General features: G+C 37.2%; 1 protein-coding gene and 1 long non-coding RNA gene across 2 annotated transcripts in view; one reads left to right on the top strand and one right to left on the bottom strand.

Moving 5' to 3' along the window:
• Nucleotides 1–565: 565 nt before the first annotated feature.
• TMX1 (thioredoxin related transmembrane protein 1) lies at nt 566–14,129 on the bottom strand. Its single transcript, XM_055537634.1, has 8 exons — nt 13,838–14,129; nt 10,937–11,052; nt 9,306–9,351; nt 7,187–7,315; nt 5,241–5,286; nt 5,039–5,140; nt 4,858–4,924; nt 566–2,188 (listed from the first exon to the last, which is right to left on the bottom strand). The coding sequence occupies exons 1-8, from the start codon at nt 13,987–13,989 to the stop codon at nt 2,010–2,012; spliced, it is 837 nt and encodes a 278-aa protein (XP_055393609.1). The 5' UTR covers nt 13,990–14,129; the 3' UTR covers nt 566–2,009.
• Nucleotides 14,130–14,240: 111 nt separating this feature from the next.
• The window catches only part of LOC129621321 (uncharacterized), a 44,513-nt gene continuing 37,810 nt past the window's right edge, over nt 14,241–20,943 (top strand). The window contains exon 1 of the long non-coding RNA XR_008699215.1: nt 14,241–14,374. This is a non-coding gene — a long non-coding RNA (uncharacterized LOC129621321). The remainder of the gene's footprint in view (nt 14,375–20,943) is intronic.

Raw genomic sequence — 20,943 nt, 5'->3', positions numbered from 1 at the left:
TGAATGCCTGGGGTAGGGAGGGAAGCAGGGTTCCCCAGGATGCTGATCCTGCATCTTATTCACTCATGAGATGATCTGGAGCTAAGTTGCCATGTGGAGTCCTTTTAAACCAATGCAGATACAAAAGGGGTCTGTTAAATATAAAATGATCCCCATAGTTTCTATAAGTAAGCCTCTGGTGTGAGAGAAAATGGACTATTCAGGTATCTACAGTGACAATCCTGAAGAAATACAAGATACATATCTTTTCTGAAATATCAAGTTTACATGTTCAGTCTACCTGTAACTTTGTGTACATACTACATTTTTTAATCACTTAAATACTTAAAAATATATGATGTGTAAGACTAGAAAAATAGAATGCTTAATTAATGAGCAGCATTTCTTGATCATCTCAGATAACAGAGAGATATATATGACTCTAGCCTTTTGATTACATGTATCAAGTATGTATACAGTGACACCACTATTCACTTGAACACTGTTAAATACATATTAAGCATCAATTAAATATTTAAATGTTAAGTATTAATTAAGCACCAATTAGAAATCACACTTGCCTTCAGCTTCAGTGAAGCACTTAGAAAAGTTTATTTTGTGCTTAGATTTTCCTAAAGCATCACAAAATTATTACACATCCAAACTCTTCAGTGGTAGAATATTTAATATTCTAAAGAAGAGGCCTTTAAAGGGGACATTATAGAAACTGTCTATTACCATAACAGAGAAGTGATCCATTCAGAGTATCTATGTTTTTTCCTTTTACTGCAGCTAATACATTTCTTTACTGCTGCCCCACAACTCCACCCACTTCCTCTTGCTGTAAGGTGAAAACTATTCTCTTTAAGGAGTAAAAAATATATTAAATGTCCCATCTTGCTGATTCCCATCTGTGAAATACCATAATAGAAAGTAGAGAATACAGTTTGTCTTTTCAAAAACATAAAACTTTATGAGTTTAAATCATCAAACATACGCTGACTTTGTACAATCAACTAAGAACTTTTTGGATGAGGACAAATATACATTGAAAACACACACTATAAGATGCTTTTTCCTGAGTAGAATACTAACTTTATATCATATTAAGCTTCTGTGAATTTTCAAAATAGAAAATACCAAGGCTTTTCCACAAAATCAAATAAAAATCAGGAATGTTCGCCTTCAAATCCAAAAAAAGAAGTTCAAGTATAGGTTCAACAAAAATGATGTAAAATCTGAAACAAATAGCCAAAATTTTAAGTTATCAGATGGCTCTTCACTTTAAGTATTCTTCAGTAAACTTCAGTTTGAAACAATTTATTAAAACATGAAAGACATTTCTAGGAAATTATCCAATTTGGAAAATTAAAAAATGTAACCCATGGTAAGAAAAATACAAATCATACACTGAACACAGGAGAACAAAAAAGGCAACCAACCTTTATAAACTTTCTAAACATATCCTGTATTATCACGGGTAGAAAACTGTAATTAAAGTAAGGTAGTTTTTATTAGTCGCATAATCTAAAAGTATGAATAAATTTTGGACTTTAAAGGAGATAAAGGGTTTCAGAGTTGTTAGTGAAATACACATTTCTTGAGACAATGGGCAAAGTTCCCATTAATGGGAAATATGTTCTCTTCACACAGTGAAACTGACAAAAATTATATCAAATGAGAAATCTTCTTCTCTAAAGTAATCTCCTTAAATACCTCAATAATGCAATACTTGGGAAATGTAATTTTTCAACTCAGACTTGAAAGTTATTATGAAACAAACATACAGAAATCTTATTGCTTGGCACCAGATTTTCCAAAAATAAAGAACTGTTTGAACCACCATACTGTTTTCAAATCTTATTTTTTCACAGTGCTACGTTTATTTTCCAAAGGTAGAATGTTCAACCTAATGACAATCCAGGCTGAACCCTGCAATGTACAAGCAAGTCACAGTTCACTTCAAACCAAAACAAATGCTCGATCTTCTGTTTCTGCCAATATCATATGAAAATATTTGTAAAAATTAACTAGGATTTATCTGTGGCCAGTGAAGGACCCACAGAACGTTGTCTTACAGCATTCTGTGCAAAGTCTTTGTTTGTTCCTTCTTTGCTTTCAGATTCCTCTTCTGAAACATCTTCTACATCAGCCTCTTGTTCTTCCTCCACTTTTTTCAAAGGTTGGGAAGATTCTGGTAGTAATTTTCCTTAAAGATAAAAACCAGAAGTGTTTTGTTGTTGATGTATTCTAATACAATCAAGACACAATTCATATGCCCATAAACTGCTTTGGCAATGATTTATCAATCATGTTTGGATTTCCAAAAGGAAAAAGCTGTATTCAAGAACAAATGACACTATAAAAATAACTGGTTTGGAAGGTCCATTTTACTTACCAAATTCATTCTTATTACCCACCTATTCATAAACTGAACTGAAATTAATGAATCAGAATTAATGCTGTGAATATGGATGCCTATAAAAAAATAGACTGCATTAAATAAAACTACATTAATTTACTATTAAATCTTCTAGCTAATAAAGATACTAAGACAAACTTCAATAGTACCCTTGTTTCAGCTCCCAGGCAAACAGGAATCAGATGAAAGCTATTTTCCTAGACATGATTCTTTTTTAAGTGGATTCATAAATGTGCCTCCTCCTCTCCATATATATAATTTTACTGAGGCATAATTACAAAGAACATAATATACCTATCTTAAGTATACAGCTCAATCACTTTTTTAGTATGTACATACGCACACTATCCGCCCCCACCCCAGTTGTTAATAGGAACTATTGCAAGTTAACTTAAACTTAGAACACTTAGAACATACCATGTTACTGAGATACAGAACACAGACTCTGGCTAATGAGCTTTTCTCTGTTCAGTGGTCCAAGACCGTCCCTAATCCTAGGCAATACAGAATGGAGCAGGAAGAAAAGGGGGATAAGGTAGAAGAGACCACAGGAAGGAATTCCCATACAGTGGACAATCTGTTGTTTGATCTGTCTGGCATATCTCTTTCTACTGGGTTAACTCCTTCCCTACGCCCCATCCCATGCAGCTGTAGTTGAGTACAAACAACAGCTGAGAGCAGTGCTTCTCCACCAGGGGCGATTCTGCTGGAACACTTGGCAATGTCTGGAAATATTTCTGATTGCTACAACTGAGAGGGGCAGTGCTGCTGGCAACCAGGGGGATGATGCTAAAGATTCAATAATGTACAAAAGACAGCCTGTCACAAGAATTACCCAGCTCAAAAGACCAACAGAGCCAATGCTGAGAAATTCTGATTTACAGTTTAAAAAAAAAAAAAAAAAAGTGAGCCCTCTACACAAGCAGAGTACACCAGAATTTTTTCAAAAGATAGGTGAATATAGGGAGAAGTATATTTCCTTCTTACTCTGGAATTATGAGCTACAGCTTTCTGTAGTTATTCTATGCTCAGGACTAAAAAGAGCCCCAAATGGAACAAGCACAAAGTCATAGAGAACTGAGCAATTCAGAAACATTTGAGTCCCAGGATTTAGTCAACTCTGTCCTCTGGCTTCCTCACTACATGAACCAATAAATTCCTATTTCGCTTCAAATTAGACTTAGTTGGGTCTTTTCCCAGCAACTTAAAATCTAAGCCAAAAACACAAAATGGAAAACAACTCAAATCCAGAAGCCTGGTATAGAAGGGGCAATATCACATTAAAGTATGGATTAACATCAGCAGTGTAACAGATTACCTAAGACAAATCTGTTGTTAGGTTTAAGGTTTTCTAAGCAAAAAATATAAATAAAACATACATTTGCTGACTTAACTGTCCAATAAGTAATCTGCGCTTATTACACTTTTCCTACAGATCAGTGTCCCTTGGTGGATAAAATTATTCCCTCCCCTCCATGCATGCAACTTTTGATATCGATGCATCTAAGAAATTTTTTTAAAACCCTATCAGTTCTTCAACAATGAATACTTAACTGCCATCTTCACTGAAATGTTTCTAAATTGCTCAGTTCTCTATGACTTTGCACTTGCTCTATTTCATTTCAGAAGTTTTGACCTCAGTAAGTCCTAAGTCACGAAGGCAGCAAAATAGAAATATCAGGCTAAGAGTTCAATTTAGGTTCTACTCTCAGCTCTCATTTTTGCATAAACCTGGAAACACAGTTCATCTCTCAGAGCTTTAGTTTACTCAATCACAAAATGGGAAGAGTATCACTTATGCAGTCCACTTTAAAGAGCTGCTGAAAAGCAAATGGGATGACAGAAAGTGGAAGTTCTTTACAAATAGTAATAAGGCCTTCATAACAGCATAATTTTCAAAATTAAAAATAAATGATAGGTAGGTAAAATTATATTAAGACAAACAGCAGTGAATATTCTAATTCCCATCTTGTAGTAAAATACACAGCTAATGAGACTCCTAAAGCAATGACAGGAATTGCTTTTCCCAATATCCAAACAGAAAAACTTAGACTTGACCAACATACAAAGAAAAAGCCTCAAATGTGGTCACTATACCAATGAGATGACTTCAAGACTGGAATATATTCAACTTTTTTGGACCCAAATATACTCAAATGGATCCCTGAATATTATGGAATTTTCAAACAAATTGACATCAGGTCAATGGTTATCAAATATCTGTTAAGGTACATGCAGTGTTAAAATTCTCCACACTATAAAAGCCAAAATAATGACTATTATGTTCCTAAATGCACTGGGCTGCCATGTCCTTCTTACATGAAATATGTGCTCTCTTCTGCCACTACTCGAATTTAGAAACCCTAGTTAGAAAGGCAACCTGTTATGTGTGTGAGTGTGTTTATTACAGAAATGAATGGGATTACAGTAAACAAAAAATTTAAAAATATACTTACTGGAAGGGTATGGCTGGGGTCTGCGCCTTTTTGAAGGACACAGGCAATCCGCTACAAATATCATGAACTGCAAAAATAAACATAAGAATCTGAATGTATAATAAAAAGCTAGAGCAATTATATTAAATCTCAAAATTCTAAAATATTTTTCTTCCCAGTACTCCAAAAATGAAGAACTTACAAGTCCTAATAACAGTCCTGAAAGCAGAGTTGCTAAAGCAAACACTGTATATGATCCCCAAATCGGTAATCCAAGGTCTTCAATAAAATAGTTATGGCAAGTCTAAAATCAAAAGAAAAAAAATAAACTAAAAATCACAGCCATTTCTTAAAAAAGTGACAGTGTCAAAATGTTTAAAATAGAAATAAATTTGAGCCCTTACCCTGATCCACATAGAGAGCTGAAAGAGTGCTGACATACTACTCATCCTAAAATAAAAAGAAAAATCAAGTCATATACACAGCTCTGAAGTAGAAGACGTGTATATTACCTATATTTTCTATTTTTGACTCTATAATTTCCAACACAACAGATTTTATTGGTGATATTACTCAAGATTAGTGAAACAACAGTGATTTCAGGCCCATAAGAAAGCTTATTAGCGAAAATCAACAGTTTCAGAATTTTTGCCACTATGTAATATCCTCAAACAAAACACTTGATCTTTTTTCCTTTTCTCCTGTTGTTTTGCCTTTAACCTTTCACTTGATGGTTTCTCCAATGTACTGTGAATATAGGTTGAGCTCTATGGAACCAGCTAGTTTGATGTTAGGCACACTATAAGCAAATGGAAACTCTTATTCACCCTTAAAATCCTCCAAAGAACACATAAGGAAGGGAACCTGAAGGAAGACTGGGAGCACTTGCTGAGTCGATCCTTCTCACCTAAGAATTACCCTCCTTTCATATTAAAATAAAATAGAACTTACAATAGTATTAATTTGATACAGTTTAATAACAACAAAATAATTACCTAAGAAATAAGGCACCACAGAAGTAAAAATAACTATTCTCACATAATTAAACCCAAGTAGTTTTGACAGGCAGTCAGAAAAAAGGTATGCTCCAAAAATTAGGTTCGTGGGTTCTCTCTAGCATAAGTGGCACCCACCAACACATACTAATTCACACATAAGCCAGAGCACCTGTACTCAGAATGACCTAATCCAATCACCAGTCTCGGGGGATGGGGGGGCGGGTGCCCCTGCCAAGCCGACCCTAGGAGTACCCTTTATTCAGTCTAACAAGAAAGGTATGAACTGCTGCCCTGAGGAGTCAACAGAGACTTCCAAGCAACCCCCACTTCTTCCATCAGAAAGAGCAAGAATCATTTACGACACGAGATTTCAAATAAAATCAGTTACATTTTCACTCCAACAGAGAAAGGTACTTTAATCATGTTGCTTCTGTTGTTTAAAACACAAAATGGGAACAGGAACAAGGAACCAAAACATAAATCACCGTGCAGGCTCACTGCAGCCTGTGCGAATTAGATTCTATCAGGAACATTAGGTCCCTTACTTGGGTTTGGTGGGCATGGTGGTTCAGTGAGGGAATTCTAACAGTTTAATTCAGAGATATAAGGAAAAGGTCCTACAGATAAACTTCTATTTTAAAACACTGTTTAGGGGTAAACTTTCCTGCACTCCCAGAATCCAGAGCATTCTCTTATATACTGGTATTTCCAATTCTCCATCCTCCAAAGACACAACTGGTAAGAGGACAGGAAGAGATAACTTAGCTGGACTAAGATGAGTCCACGATGGCCTCAGAAAAACTCAATATTCCCAGAGGTCTCTCAAATGACCTGTGAGGCCCTGCCCCCCAAGAAAGTAACAAAAAACCTTCTTGCTATGCCCAATCCTTACTGCCCATAGACATTGCTCATCCATACTCTTCACACAAAAAGTTACCAGACAGGTGGAATAATTCAATCACATTAAAACAAGAAGTGAAATCTAAAAGTAGCACAAGTCAGTATATGGTTGAGGCTTCTCATTCAAATATTAAGCTTGAATGACAGCTTTACCCATTATGTCACTTCTAGAGGAATTATTCTGATGATACAAATGACCATATTTACAGAGCTAAAATATTCCTAACAAGACTTTCAACTTAATTCTATAGAATGCCTCTCTCTACCTTAAAAAAGGACCACGCTATCTGTTGGACTTAGAAGATAAAAGTCTAAACTAAAAATATCACAGAGTAAATCTGAACATATTGTAACAGTCCTAGAATTAAAACGAAATATAAATGCTTTATTTACATGAAATACATAATCCAATTAATTTTGAAAGAAAAAAGAGAAAAACCCTTTATACTTACAAAATAGAACCTGGACCAAACCATGATGAAACGGGTTCAATACTTTTCCACTCTTTGTCACTTATAAAGTTTATGAAGTCCTTCTTAGTTCTTGGACCCTGATACCGCCTAAATTCACCATCTTTACAACTAATGAAGATCAGAAGCAAATATTAGCACTGAATAAATAAACCTTGTTTTGCTATTTCTATAATCTCATTTTACAATCAATCCTGTACTCAAAATCAGCAATGAGCAATACACAAGTAGCAAATTACACTAATTACCTACCCTTAACATCTTAGCCCCGTATTTCATTAACCACTGAGGTTATATTTTTGAACAGTCATAAGCTTTCAGACTTTATTATACTCTTCCAAACAATAAAACTGTAGAATAAGTATTAATAATTATATGTCAATTTGTTGTTGTTTAGTCACCAGGTTGTATTCAACTTTTGCAACCCCATGGACTGCAGCCCGCCAGGCTCCTTCATCCATGGGATTTCCCAGGCATGAACACTGGAGTGGGTTGCCATTTCCTCCTCCAGGGGATCTTCCCAAACCAGGGAACAAACCCTCATCTCCTGTACTGGCAGGTAGATTCTTTACTGCTGAGCCACCAGAGATTACATCTCAGTGTAATTACATCAATTACATCTCAGTAAAAAACTGAGGAGAAAAAGAAATTCAGTATGTAGATACATATCAGAAAATTACTTTTAAGCCACAATACACACATTAAAAAGACGACTTCACGAAAAAGTGGTTAGAATAGTGTCTAACATTTATTATTTATTAGCTACTATTAAACTAGAAGTGAACAATTTGAGGCATTTTTCTGGTCTTTTTGATCATAATCACATCATCTCAGCCATCAAGCTTTAAGTCACTGGAGGCATCTGGTGCAGTGCAGTGATTCTATTTTACAGTCTGCTTCCTGACACCCACCTCCTCCTCCTCCTCCTCCTCTCCAAGGTATGGAGCTCTGCCATAGGATCGTAAGTGCTCTCCCTGTTCCCGTATCTTCATCATTTCCAATCTACCTTAAATAATATTGCCAGTCTAGGCCTACTTACTTAACACTTCTATTTTGATCACTTACGGGCAGAAACTCCCCACTACTTACAGTAAGATTACAGGACCCTTTATCCATCCAAAAAAATTACAGGTTAGCTCCTACTCAAAAAACCAAAGATTTTTGGAGAAAATGGCATTTGAGCTATTTTTGAAGGATAAGTACAATTTCAACAGCAAAACTTAGGGGAATGGGCATGATAAACAATAAGATTAAAAGAAAAGGGCAGGAAATTGTAGAAAATTTCAGGGAGTGTTGAAAAAGCTGGGAGACTAATAAGGGGCATGTGGAGAACAGGACTGCGTGAAAAGGGTGAGAAGCACTTATAGGGAACATGAATTTAAACAGATACAAAGGGGAAATAAAAAGGGGAAACATATGAACATGAAAGAAAAGACAAGGAAAATCAAGATACACACAGAATCGCTGACTTCTTGTTTCAGGAGACAAGTGCCTCCTGGCAGTCAACACATCAGCTTAAGGTTCAGGGCAGATACAGAGATGTAACATTTCTTATGTCTAATTTAGAAGATAAAGACAAACTAAAGAGCCTACACTGAAGACTACATAATGGTGTTTATTTTAACTTAACTGTTTCACCCACCACTGTTCCCAAGGCTGAGCTAGAGCACTTTCTGAGCTAATGTGTAGACATTCCATGCTCCTATTTATGACTGTTTATGAGACAATCCTCAGATGGAACACTTAACTCTGCACTCTTAATAATTCTACTTCCAAGGTTGAGTTTAATCTCCATATTCTCAGGAACCAGTCCAGTGCAGTGATTTTCCCCCTTACCAAATTTCCTGCAGTACTTACCACAACTCTGGGCTCATGATCACTTATGCCACTATTTTTCGTGCACGTCATTTTCTAAGGCAATTAGAAATCCCAGAGATCACGGATTATTTCATACCTCATTCACCCAGCTAAAGGCACCTAAGATAGCACTAAGCAAAACAAACCTTCTAATAAACTTACTGAATATAATGCTCTTTACACATGATCAAGGCTAGAGGCTACTATTCTGATTATGTTATGATGCATCCCTCATAATACTTACTGATAAATAGTAGGAAGAGCAGTTATAATAAATCGTCCACTTAGTCCTACAAATGAGAAAGATTAGAACTAAATATAAGAAAGAACATATAGGTTTTACATGAGCCGATCCTTTACTACTTAAAAGTTAACGCAATTATTTAAATGCTAATAGACAAAGAATATGAAATTAGACCTAAAAAGAATGTAGCTGTATAACATAAACAATGAAAGAAATTTCATTTACATACTTAAAGCAACTTAAAAAAAATACTATATATTAAAAGTACATAAAATCTGAATATTGAAGACATGTGTTAACATATATATATATATATATAAACATTTGGTCGATTATACTACTATAAGATTACTAGCAATGAGTCATAGGACAGCACAATATAACTAGTCTTATATCTAAAACCAAATGAAATTGCATTTGATAATCAAAAAACAAGCACAGAGTTTCTAAAGTATTGCTAAAAATGGAATTGACTCTTTCAAAAGGTGGGCAGTAATAATATCAGCTAAGATTAACCATGTGTTAAACACGAAAATGATGAAGAACCAATCTATGGCTCAGCTTTCACATGTGTAAAACTGGGATATTATCTATCCCACAAGGTTGGGTAAGGACTACAAGATAAATGCAAAACACTTGGGAGCAGTACCTATAAGAGTAGTGCTATGCTATGCTATGCTAAGTCACTTCAGTCGTGTCCAACTCTGTGTGACCCCATAGATGGCAGCCATCAGGCTCCCCCGTCCCTGAGATTCTCCAGGCAAGAACACTGGAGTGGGTTGCCATTTCCTTCTCCAATGCATGAAAGTGAAAAGTGAAAGTGAAGTCTATCAGTCGTGTCCGACTCCTAGCGACCCCATGGACTGCAGCCCACCAGGCTCCTCCATCCATGGGACTCTCCAAGCAAGAGTACTGGAGTGGGGTGCCACTGCCTTCTCCAATAAAAGTAGTGAGTGCTCACCAAATACTAGAGATTATTCCCATTTGGGATAGGGGCAGAGTCAAGAATCCAAGTTTACCGTGGCCAAGAGCAGGTAATAAGCATCACGTAAGGGCAGGGCTTGACACCTGTCCAGGGAGCCAAGTCAGGAGGCCACAACCATAAGGGCTCTGCAATTAAGAGCCCATATCCTCAAATCATTATTAATGGATTAAATTTGGAACCCAACTGCAGAGAGACTTAGATAATTTGTCAGGGAACGTGGCCTGGACTCTACAAAGAACTTCAACCACATGCTCCTTATTCTAAGCTTGGTACATATGTAAATACTGGGGTGACCAATGTCCACTTGAGCCATAAGGTTCTATGCCTTCTCACAGATGTCTTACATACTTGTCTGGGGCCTGGGATGCTAAGGAAAAAAGATCAGAGGAAGTTACATGGGGAACAGTGAGGGGAGGGAGATGCCTCCAAGTTCCCTTACAGAAATACAGAAAAGAATTAAGCTGCCGTACACAACCAGGGAACACACTTCACACTGAACCCTCATTAAGGAGGTGGGTAAAATCAGCTTAACCAGCTGTTCATAAAACCCAGTGAAAGGCAGAATTAAGACCATGTAATGTGGAAAACAGGATCAACACACATCCCAACCTGCAAAGAAACAAAATGAACCAGAGACTTAAACTACCTGGCTGCTCTGTGACATCAACTTTTGCAACATTAACCTCAAGATCTTCTCCCCATTCGGCAAAACTTTCCCATTCTGGTTGAAGATTCTGACAAGCAGGACACCATGGAGCATAACTAAGAAATACAGTTTAAAAAGAAAAGTTAAAACACTCTAATATGAGCATTTGGGGATAAAAATTCTAAAATGTATAATTTGTAAAGAACATCTTTTAAAAACAAGATAGCAAAGTGGTTTAACTTTGTGAAGACAAAAAGGTTTTAAGTGTGAATCTAACACTCTGGAAATCAAGAACTATGAATTGATAATGCTAATCACAGAAAAGTAATTCTGGGAATAAGTTCTTAAGACACAAGGGGACTTTTTTATGTGCAAAACAGCTCTTTAAAAACCTTTGGCTTTCTCTATATAATGGGGCCAGAAAGCTCAAAGCCGAATTTGGGGTTCATCAGTTTTAATAATTTTACGTGCAAGAGTCGCAAATGCAAAGTGCCAGTATGAAAAAAAGGAAGCACCCAGTGCTGTGGTGGATAGGACATGCGTGCCTCATTTTAAAGAGGGAAACACTACCCAACTTGACTGTCAGGGGAACAGCTGGCCCCAGGGAAGCTGGCCCAGGACTGCAGGCTATTCTAATTTAAAAGGAGCTGAAAATCCTTGCTTTTATGTAAAAATGCTACCTCAAAACTTAACCCAGACACAAACACTAGGCAGGCCAAATGAAATTCTTTGGCCAGACCATGGTCAACCTCGGGTTTTCAAATCTGTGGCCAAGCATACTAAGCATTTTAATTACTCTTCTGGTATTCCCTTGAAAGGCCCTGAATCTTTCAGCTTTTCCCATTTTGTATATTATCTCATAATTTACCGCAGTTTTTTTTTTAATGGAACCAGGTAGAATAAAACGTATACCTGTTAAACATAATACAGTTTCTGTACTTCGTTTTCTGTTTTCTTGACTTATTTTATGAAAATAAAACTTCTAAAAGTAATCAGCATTGTGGAAAAAGACTAGTACCACACACAAAAGCCAAAGTCCACAACAATAAACTGAATTACAATCAAAGTATCTCTGTAACATAATTCCTGATTAAAACAGATTTAACATAGATAACTAACTTGTAATAGAAGCAGCCTATTATTAGAAATACTAGACCCTTTTCAAGTTTCTTTCGTTTCTTAGGTGCTTTTTATAAGGTTTAACTTCATATTCAGTAAGCTAAGGGAAAAAATACTATGGTATATGTATTCTTAATTTCATACAGATGCTCTAATTCAAATTCCCTTTCACTTTTGACTTCTATATTGATTAGTTGGATCAATTTTTTTTATATTGATAAAAAAAATCTCCTTGAGTAATACTGGATTGTAATTTGCATACGAATTCATAATCACGATTGCTCAACACATTATTTATGAAATCGTTGAGTATTTTATAGGCACAATCTAAAACAAGTTACTGAGGACCATGAAAACCAAATGCTGTCCCTGGTTGTATTTCCTCACCCCTGCATCTTCAATACTTTCTGAAAATTGTTTCGCTGAGTTATAAACTATATGCATACTACATAAACATTTCCCCTAACGTTCTATGCCTTGTTTGATTTTATGACTGGAGCTATTGATCTGATCTTCTGGGTTCTCCCTTGGAGCTGTCCACCTCCACCTTTCTCCTTCACTGGCAACCTAACCATACAGGAAAACACCTACCTGAATCTTGTTAAGGAAGGGGGTTGTTCTAATAACCTTTGCATGTGTACGCTGTGTTAGTTTCTGGAGACAAAAAGAAAGCCACTATGGCAATACCTGAACATATTAATTAAAGCTATGTCTCGCATCTGTAAAATCCAGGAAATAAGACCTTATAGAATTTGTAAAGAATTTAATATGATAATATATGTAAGTGCTTAGAAGTGTTTCAGTTTGGTTCAGTCACTCGGTCATGTCCCACTCTTTGCAGCCCCATGGACTGCAACAGGCCACGCTTTCCTGTCCATCACCAGTTAACACTCAAAATGGGTGTTTTCTACTAATATCACTAATACCACTGATATCAGTAATACTGCCACCACCAATTCAGCGACAAAAACAAACGCAAATAGTTTATTATCTACCGATACAAAAGGGACATTATTATAATGGAATTAGCACAGACATGACTTTATTCAAATAGCATGTTTTGCAATACCACTTAGGAAACGTAAGAGTAACAACCCATAACATTCAGTACGTTGCAAAAACACACACCGAAAGGAAAAAATGAGATGTGGGCAGAGAAAAGCAACAACAACAACAACAAAAAAATGAGGATTTAAAAAAAATAACCCAAGTTGAATTTATTTGGCATTTAAAATATGCCTAATTCATAAAATAAAATTTTAAAAGTTTCCAACTGTAACATTCTAAGTGGACTACTTTTTAAGGGTAATTAGAGAAAAGGAGAAGAGACTTCAGTTAATTTCCCTCTTTTGTAGAGTTTGGTGAAATAAGTCTGTGAGTCTCTGAAGACTCATTCTCAAATAAATAATTGTAAAGGAAGTACAGAGACCCACCTCCCTCAATCCCAAGGCCAGGAAGAAAAGTTGAAAGAATTCAAAGCTGAACGTAACCTCACAGGCGCACCTCAGCCCTAGCAACCAAACTAGGATGCACACTTTAGGGGAAATTTAAGAGCATTCCCCGGTAAGAAACGAGGAGAGGGTGAGACCAAGGCGGTGGAGGATCCCAGCAGGAGTCAGGAAATCTCGAGGAGTCGGGGGGCTCCCGCCCCATGGCTCAGAGTCGCAGTCCCGGGCAGCCTGGGATCCGCATGAGAGGAATGAGGATGATACCGGGGGGTCCAGACTTGGATCTAGGACCCCAGCCCACCGAGGGGCCCCATGACAACAGCCCCCCACTCACAATTCTATCATCCACTCTCCTTCCAGCAACTCTCTCCAATTTTCGTCCGTGATGATGCGCACGTCGCTCCGCCTCCCGTGGGCCCAGGGAGCTCCCCAAAGCAACAGTAGCAGCACTGCCACCGGGATCCGGAGACTCCCGGAGGGCGCCATGTCAGCCGTTTCGCCCACCCACAACGAGCGAGGCGGCCCCCACCTCCGCGCAGCAGCTCCTCACTTCCGCCCGCGCCCGCTGATCAGTTTGTGCGCATGAGCGCGGCAGGGCTCGCGCGCGCGCGCCTTGAGGACGCGCAATGCGCAGGACAAAGCTGGATCCTAGTGGATTGGTTGAGGAAAGAAAAAGGGAGCGCCCCTAGTGCGCATGACAGAGAACCTTCTCTTCCTTCTTTCTGCTTTGCCCCAGAGCCGTTTTGCAGGAAGAATGAACCGAGGGCGTGGTGTACAAAATGGGGCGGGACTTTGGAGAGGAAAGGCTTAAAAATTTGCATCAGGATTTTGGCGCCAAATGTTTGACATTTATACTTCCTGAATACAGTTGGTAAGTTTACACTAAAGCAGTTTCCAATTAAATGCTCGTCAGAGTTTTCTTTTGTTTCATTTGAAAATTTTCATAAGAAAGCTAATGGATGTTTATATGAGTCAGAATATTGGTTTACTTCTGGAGGATTAGAGAGACTGGAGGAGCATAAGGGAGACTAAATGGGTTCCCTTTATTTTGTATATCTTGGTCTGAAAAGTAGTTACACGGGTTTACACATATGTTAAAAACCATCGACCTGTACATGTTTCATGCACTTCTATGCACTTTAGGATGTATGTTATCCCTCAGTTTTTTGTAAATCATTAGTTACAGAAATAACTAGATCAGAAATTCAAAATGGGACAAGACACATAGGTTTGTAACAAATACTTAAGATTTTTTCCCAAGCACTTGTAAATACAACTGCAAATCAAAATAAGCGCTGTCTTTAAAAAGTATTAATCAGTCAAATGAAAATAATTGAATAATTGCCATTACACCTCCTGGCCTCACATTCTCTCATAAACTCAATTCATTTGGCTAATTTCCCCACCCCTTCCGTGCAAGGCCCTTTGTAGGACACTAGTAATTTACTTGACTGCCAGCAGCATTCTGTCACATACTTTTCTTGAAAGGTGCAATGTGGTGCCTCATTTGCTTTTTTTTCTTCCCCCCTCCTTTTCTCATAGCTGCTCCTTCTGAAACTTCTTGGCAGTCCTTCTGTACTTGACTTCCAGACACTGGCTTGCTCTGGAATGCTGTACTGGCCCCCTCCCTTTTATATCCACACACTCTTCCAGATAACCTTAATTCTGGCTTTAAAAGCCATCAATATGCCTGTCATTCCAGCTCTCACCTTTCTTGGAACTTCAGACATGTATATTGTTAAAAGACAAAATTCAACCAAATAAATTTAAAGATCCACCTGTCTTTATTACGTGATTCTTGAATCAGCATCCCATCCAGCAGCTAGAAGAGCTCTCCTTCAGGTTGTACAAAATGGAAGGCTTTCATAGGAAGAAGGGTGAGAGGAGAGAGTTATTAGCAAAAGTAAAGGAAGTATTATTTTTCAGGTCTTTTTGAGGGGAAAAGAACTGGCAAGGTTTTTATCGTGAGATTGCCTCTTCAAGTCTGGATTGCTGTCATGGGGGACAAATAACTCCATTTTGAGACATTTCTTTTTCAACAGTATTCAACTCTTTGCTGGACATCTTTGGATATCTAATATGTAGCTTAAATATAACAGGAACAAAAAGTAAAATTCTAGTTCTCCTCCTAGTTTTACATTTCAGTTAAGAGCCCCAAGGTCCACCTGGTTGTGCAAGACAAAAATTTGCATTTTAATTCTTTATTATTGTTCTCTCTTTTCACATATTCTTTATGTACTCCATCAGCAAGTCTGATGAACTCTACCTTCTCTTCTTTACATCTCCACAGCCTGGTTCAAGTTTCTATTATCTCTTGCCTCAATAATAGATTTTTAACTGATCAGCCTGTGAATCACATTATCCATCATATTTGTCCATGCTAATTCTCTATGTAGTATTAAACTGATTTGCATCTGTGTTTATGCTCTAGTTTCTTTTCTCACCCAATAAGATGTGAAACTTCTGTTTTGTTCATTACTGTAATCTACAAGGTTTAATGCCAAGCCACATTAGAACCTGTCACATAATAAATGTCCAATAAATATGTGTTGAATGAATGAATTAATGAGGAAAATTATAATTATAGATATGCTGTACTTTTACTGTAATGTGCTGCATTGGTAAAAAGGACATAAATATATTCTTATATGTAATATGGAGCAATACCTGCCATTTATACCTCATGGAGTTGGTAAAATAATAAAATGAAATATGTTCATGAATATTCTTTTTGCACTAAGTCATTCATGAAAATTTATTATGACTATTTCATTTTAATATTTCATTTATATTACAAAAGAAATGCAGGCTTATCACTAAAAAGTGCAAAGTACAAAAGGTTGGAAAGTGAAAAGAAATATCTTCTAGATTCTGTTTAGGTCTCCTGCCAGATTCTGCACCTCTTAAGCAATTGCTGTTAACATTTTCTTTCGTATAATTTCAGAACTTTCTATGCACATAAACTACTCTTTAAAAATCACACACTAATGAGCTCACATTTCATAGGAGCTGAGGTGTGGAGGGAGGAAGTAGGTGGCTCCAGGTAGCAGTTACTCACCAACCATCATGGAAGTATTTCAGTATTTTAGCAACTGGTGTAACTTTATTATCACAGTGTGACCGAATAACTACCTCTGCCAACTAGTTTTTCATTGTTTTATTTCATTAGGTTTAGGGGGAGGAGCCACTGATAATCTACCTTCATTTCGTCATCTTACCATGAAAAAAGCCCTCAAGGAAATATTATCAAATTTGAGTCACTAAAATCAGATTAACCCTCCTAACTAATCAACTAAGTCATCAAGTCCTGTGCATGCTAACTCCTAAACTGATCTCAAATCTGTTATCACAGCTTGGATATATGTCATCATCTTTTTTTTTCCTGGAGTCTATAGAGTTTATTTTTTTTGTAACATCATTATTGGTATATAACTCATATACCATACAGGACACCTACTTAAAGAGTGCAATTCAACAGTTTTTAGTATGTTCATAGAGTTGTGCAACCAAATCAAATTTAGAACATATTCATCACCTAAACAGAAACCCATATTCATTAGCAGTCACTCCCCATTTCTACCCAACCACCAGTTTCCCCAGGTTTAAGCAACCACCAAGCTACTTTCTGCCTCTGGTTTTGTGTACTCTAGATATTTCACATCATATGAATAGAATATTTTAATATGTGATCCTTTGTGACTAACTTCTTTTATTTAGCATAATGTATTCAAAGTTCATCCATGTTGTAGTATGTATCAGTACTTTATTTCTGTTGATTGCTGAGTCACATTCCATTTTATGAATATATCTGTTTATCAGTTCATTAATTGATGGACATTTGATTTGTTCTGCTCTTTGGCTATAATGAGTAATGCTACTGTCAACATTCATATACAAATTCTTGTTGGGACATAATGTTCTCGTGGGCTCTCACCTTGAAATGGAAATGCTTGTGGTGCAATATCTAAGAAACTATTGCCTAATCCAGGGTAACCTATATTTTCATATGAGTTTTATAGTTTTAGCTCATACATTTGTGCTTTGACCCATTTTGAGTTACTTTTTATATATGGTGTGGGATAGGCGTCCAACTTCATTCCATAGCATGTGCATAACTGGTTGTCCCAATACCGTTTGTTGAAAAGACTATTATTTCACCATTGAATGGTCTTGACACCCTTGTCAAAAATTGACCATAGATGTCCGAGGAGGTTTAATTTTCCTCTGAATTTTCAGTTCTATTCCATTCATCTGTGTGTCTCTCAATGCCAATAGCACACTTTCTTCATTACTTTAGTTTTGAAATTAGGGAGTATGAGTCTTCCAACTATTTTTTTTTTTCAAGATTTTTTTTACTATTCTGGGATCCCTGACTGTCCATATAAATTTTTTAATCAGCATGTCAATTTCTATTAAAAAGCATGCTGGGATTTTGCAGTCTGTAGAACAAATTAGGGAATCCTGCCCTCAACAATATTAAGCCTTCCAGCCCATGAACAGAGGAAGTATTATCATTTATTTAGGTCTTCTTAATTTTTTTCAGCAATATTTTATAGTTTTCAAGTTCTAAGTTTTGCACCTCTTTTATTAAATTTATTCTTAAGTATTCTTTTTGATGCTAATGTGAGTGGAATTGTTTTCTTTATTTTTGTTTTGTTCATTGGTGCTGTATAGAATACAATAGAATTTGGTACTCATTTGTATCCTGCAACTTTGCTGAATGTGTTTATTAGTTCTAATAAATAATTTGATAATTTTTAGTGGATTCTTTAGGATTTTTTATATATGAGATTATGTGATCTACAAGTAGAGATAGTTTTACTTTTTTTTTTTCCAATCTGGATGCCTTCTATTTAATTTTCTTATTTAATTTCCCTGTGGTTCAGACAATAAAGAATTCACCTGCAATGAAGGAGACCTTGGTTTGATTCCTGGGTCAGGAAGATCCCTTGAAGAGGGAAATGGCTGCCCACTCCTGTACTCTTGCCTGGAAAACTCCATGAACAGAGGAACATGATGGGCCACAGTTCATTGGGTCCCAAAGAGTCAGAGGCGACTGTGACTAAAACACACACACACACACATACATAATTTCCCTAGCTAGACCCTCCAATACAATGTGAAATAGAAGCAGCAAGAGAAGACATCCTTGTCTTGTTCCTACAGTTAGGGGGTAAGCATTTAGCCTTTTATTGTATGATGAATGTGACATGTATGATGTGAGTGTGGGTTTTTTAAAGATGCCCTTTATAGGTTGAGGAAGTTTCCTTCTGTTCTAGGTGGTTGTGTATTTTTATCCTGAAGGAATGTTGAATTTTATCACATGCTTTTTCTGCATTTATTCTGATGATCATGTAGTTTTGTCCTTATTCTACTGATCAGTTCAGTTCAGTTCAGTTCAGTTGTCAGTTGTGTCCGACTCTTTGCGACCCCATGAATTGCAGCACGCCAGGCCTCCCTGTCCATCACCAACTTCCAGAGTTCACTCAGACTCAGATCCATCGAGTCGGTGTTGCCGTCCAACCATCTCATCCTCTGTCATCCCCTTCTCCTCCTGCCCGCAATCCCTCCCAGCATCAGAGTCTTTTCCAATGAGTCAACTCTTCGCATGAGGTGGCCAAAGTACTGGAGTTCAATTCTATTGATATGGTTTATTAATTGATTTTTGAATGTTAAACCAACCTTGCATTTTTTATATCAATCCCATTGAGTCCAAGCTCATACTGCTTGCCACATGATAGGCTAGTAAACTTCGAGATGCATTGTTGAAGCAAGGAATAGTGACTTATTTGGAAAGCCAGCAGACCAAGAAGATGGTGAACTAGTGCCCCTAAGAACTATCTTGCCCAGGTTTGAAGGCTAATTTCTCTTATAAAGCAAAGACTGGGAGGTAAGGAAGTAAACTTAAAAGAAAAAAAAAAAGGTAATACAAATAAGTTGTAAATATTTCCTGGGCCCACCTGGACTCCAGAGGAAATGTGTTAACTTCCTTCCTGCAGCTAAAGGCAAAGTAGAAAAGGAAAGATATACCTATATGAATGCAGAGTTCCAAAGAATACCAAGGAGAGATAAGAAAGTCTTCCTCAGCAATTAATGCAAAGAAATAGAGGAAAACAATAAAATGAGAAAGACTAGAGATCTCTTCAAGAAAATCAGAGATACCAAGGGAATATTTCATGCAAAGATGGGCTCAGGAAAGGACAGAAATTGTATGGACCTAACAGAAGCAGAAGATATTAAGAAGAGGTGGCAAAAATACACGAAAGAACTATACAAAAAAATTGTCATAACTTAGATAGCCACAATGGTGTGATCACTCACCTAGAGCCAGACATCCTGGAATGTGAAGTCAACTGGGCCTTAGGAAGCATCACTACAAATAAAGCTAGTGCAGGTGATGGAATTCCATTTGAGCTATTTCAAATCCTAAAAGATGATGCTGTGAAAGTGCTTCACTCAATATGCCAGCACATTTGGAAAACTCAGCAGTGGCCACAGGACTGGAAAAGGTCAGTTTTCATTCCAATCTCAAAGAAAGGCAATGCCAAGGAATGTTCAGACTACCGCACAATTGCACTCATCTCACACGCTAGCAAAGTAATGCTCAAAGTTCTCCAAGTCAGGCGTCAACAGTACATGAACTGTGAACTTCCAGATGTTCAAGCTGGATTTAGGAAAGGCAGAAGAACCAGAGATCAAATTGCCAACATGCGTTGGATCCTAGAAAAAGCGAGAGAGAGTTCCAGAAAAATGTCTACTTCTGCTGTATTGACTATGTCAAAGACTTTGACTGTGTGGATCACAACAAACTGTGGAAAAATCTTAAAAAGATGGGAAAACCAGACCACCTGACTGCCTCCTGAGAAATCTGTATGCAGGTCAAGAAGCAACATTTAGAACCAGACATAGAACAATGGACTGGTTCCAAATTGGGAAAGGAGTATGTCAAGGGTATATATTGTCACCTGCTTATTTAACTTATGTGCAGAGTACATCATGCAAAATGGCAGGCTGGATGAAGCACAAGTTGGAATCAAGATTGCTGGGAGAAATATCAATAACCTCAGATATGCAGATGACACCACCCTTATGGCAGAATGTATAGAGGAACTGAAGAGCCTCTTGATGAAAGTGAAAGAGGAGAGTGGAAAAAACTGGCTTAAAACTCAACTTTCAAAAAACTAAGATCATGGCATCCGGTCCCATTTCTTCATGGCAAATAGATGGGGAAACACGGGAAACAGTGACAGGCTTTATTTTTGGGGGCTCCAAAATCACTGCAGATGGTGACTGCAGCCATGAAATTAAAAGATGCTTGCTCCTTGGAAGAAAAATTGTGACCAACCTAGATAGCATATTAAGAAGCAGAGACATTACTTTGCCAACAAAGTTCCATCTAGTCAAAGCTATGGTTTTTCCAGTATGTGAGAGTTGGACTAT

The sequence above is a fragment of the Bubalus kerabau genome, chromosome 10 (genome assembly GCF_029407905.1).
Source record: "Bubalus kerabau isolate K-KA32 ecotype Philippines breed swamp buffalo chromosome 10, PCC_UOA_SB_1v2, whole genome shotgun sequence".
Lineage (NCBI taxonomy): Eukaryota > Metazoa > Chordata > Mammalia > Artiodactyla > Bovidae > Bubalus > Bubalus kerabau.
Note: the sequence above shows the minus strand (reverse complement) of the source record. Positions and strands in the feature narration are given on the sequence as shown.

Coding starts and splice junctions, on each gene's coding strand:
- TMX1 (XM_055537634.1), bottom strand. CDS start 13,989: ATGGCGCCCTCCGGGAGTCTCCGGATCCCGGTGGCAGTGCTGCTACTG. Junction 11,053..13,837: donor GGAGAGTGGATGATAGAATT/GTGAGTGGGGGG, acceptor TGTATTTCTTAG/TTATGCTCCATGGTGTCCTG. Junction 2,189..4,857: donor ACCCCAGCCATACCCTTCCA/GTAAGTATATTT, acceptor TTTATCTTTAAG/GAAAATTACTACCAGAATCT.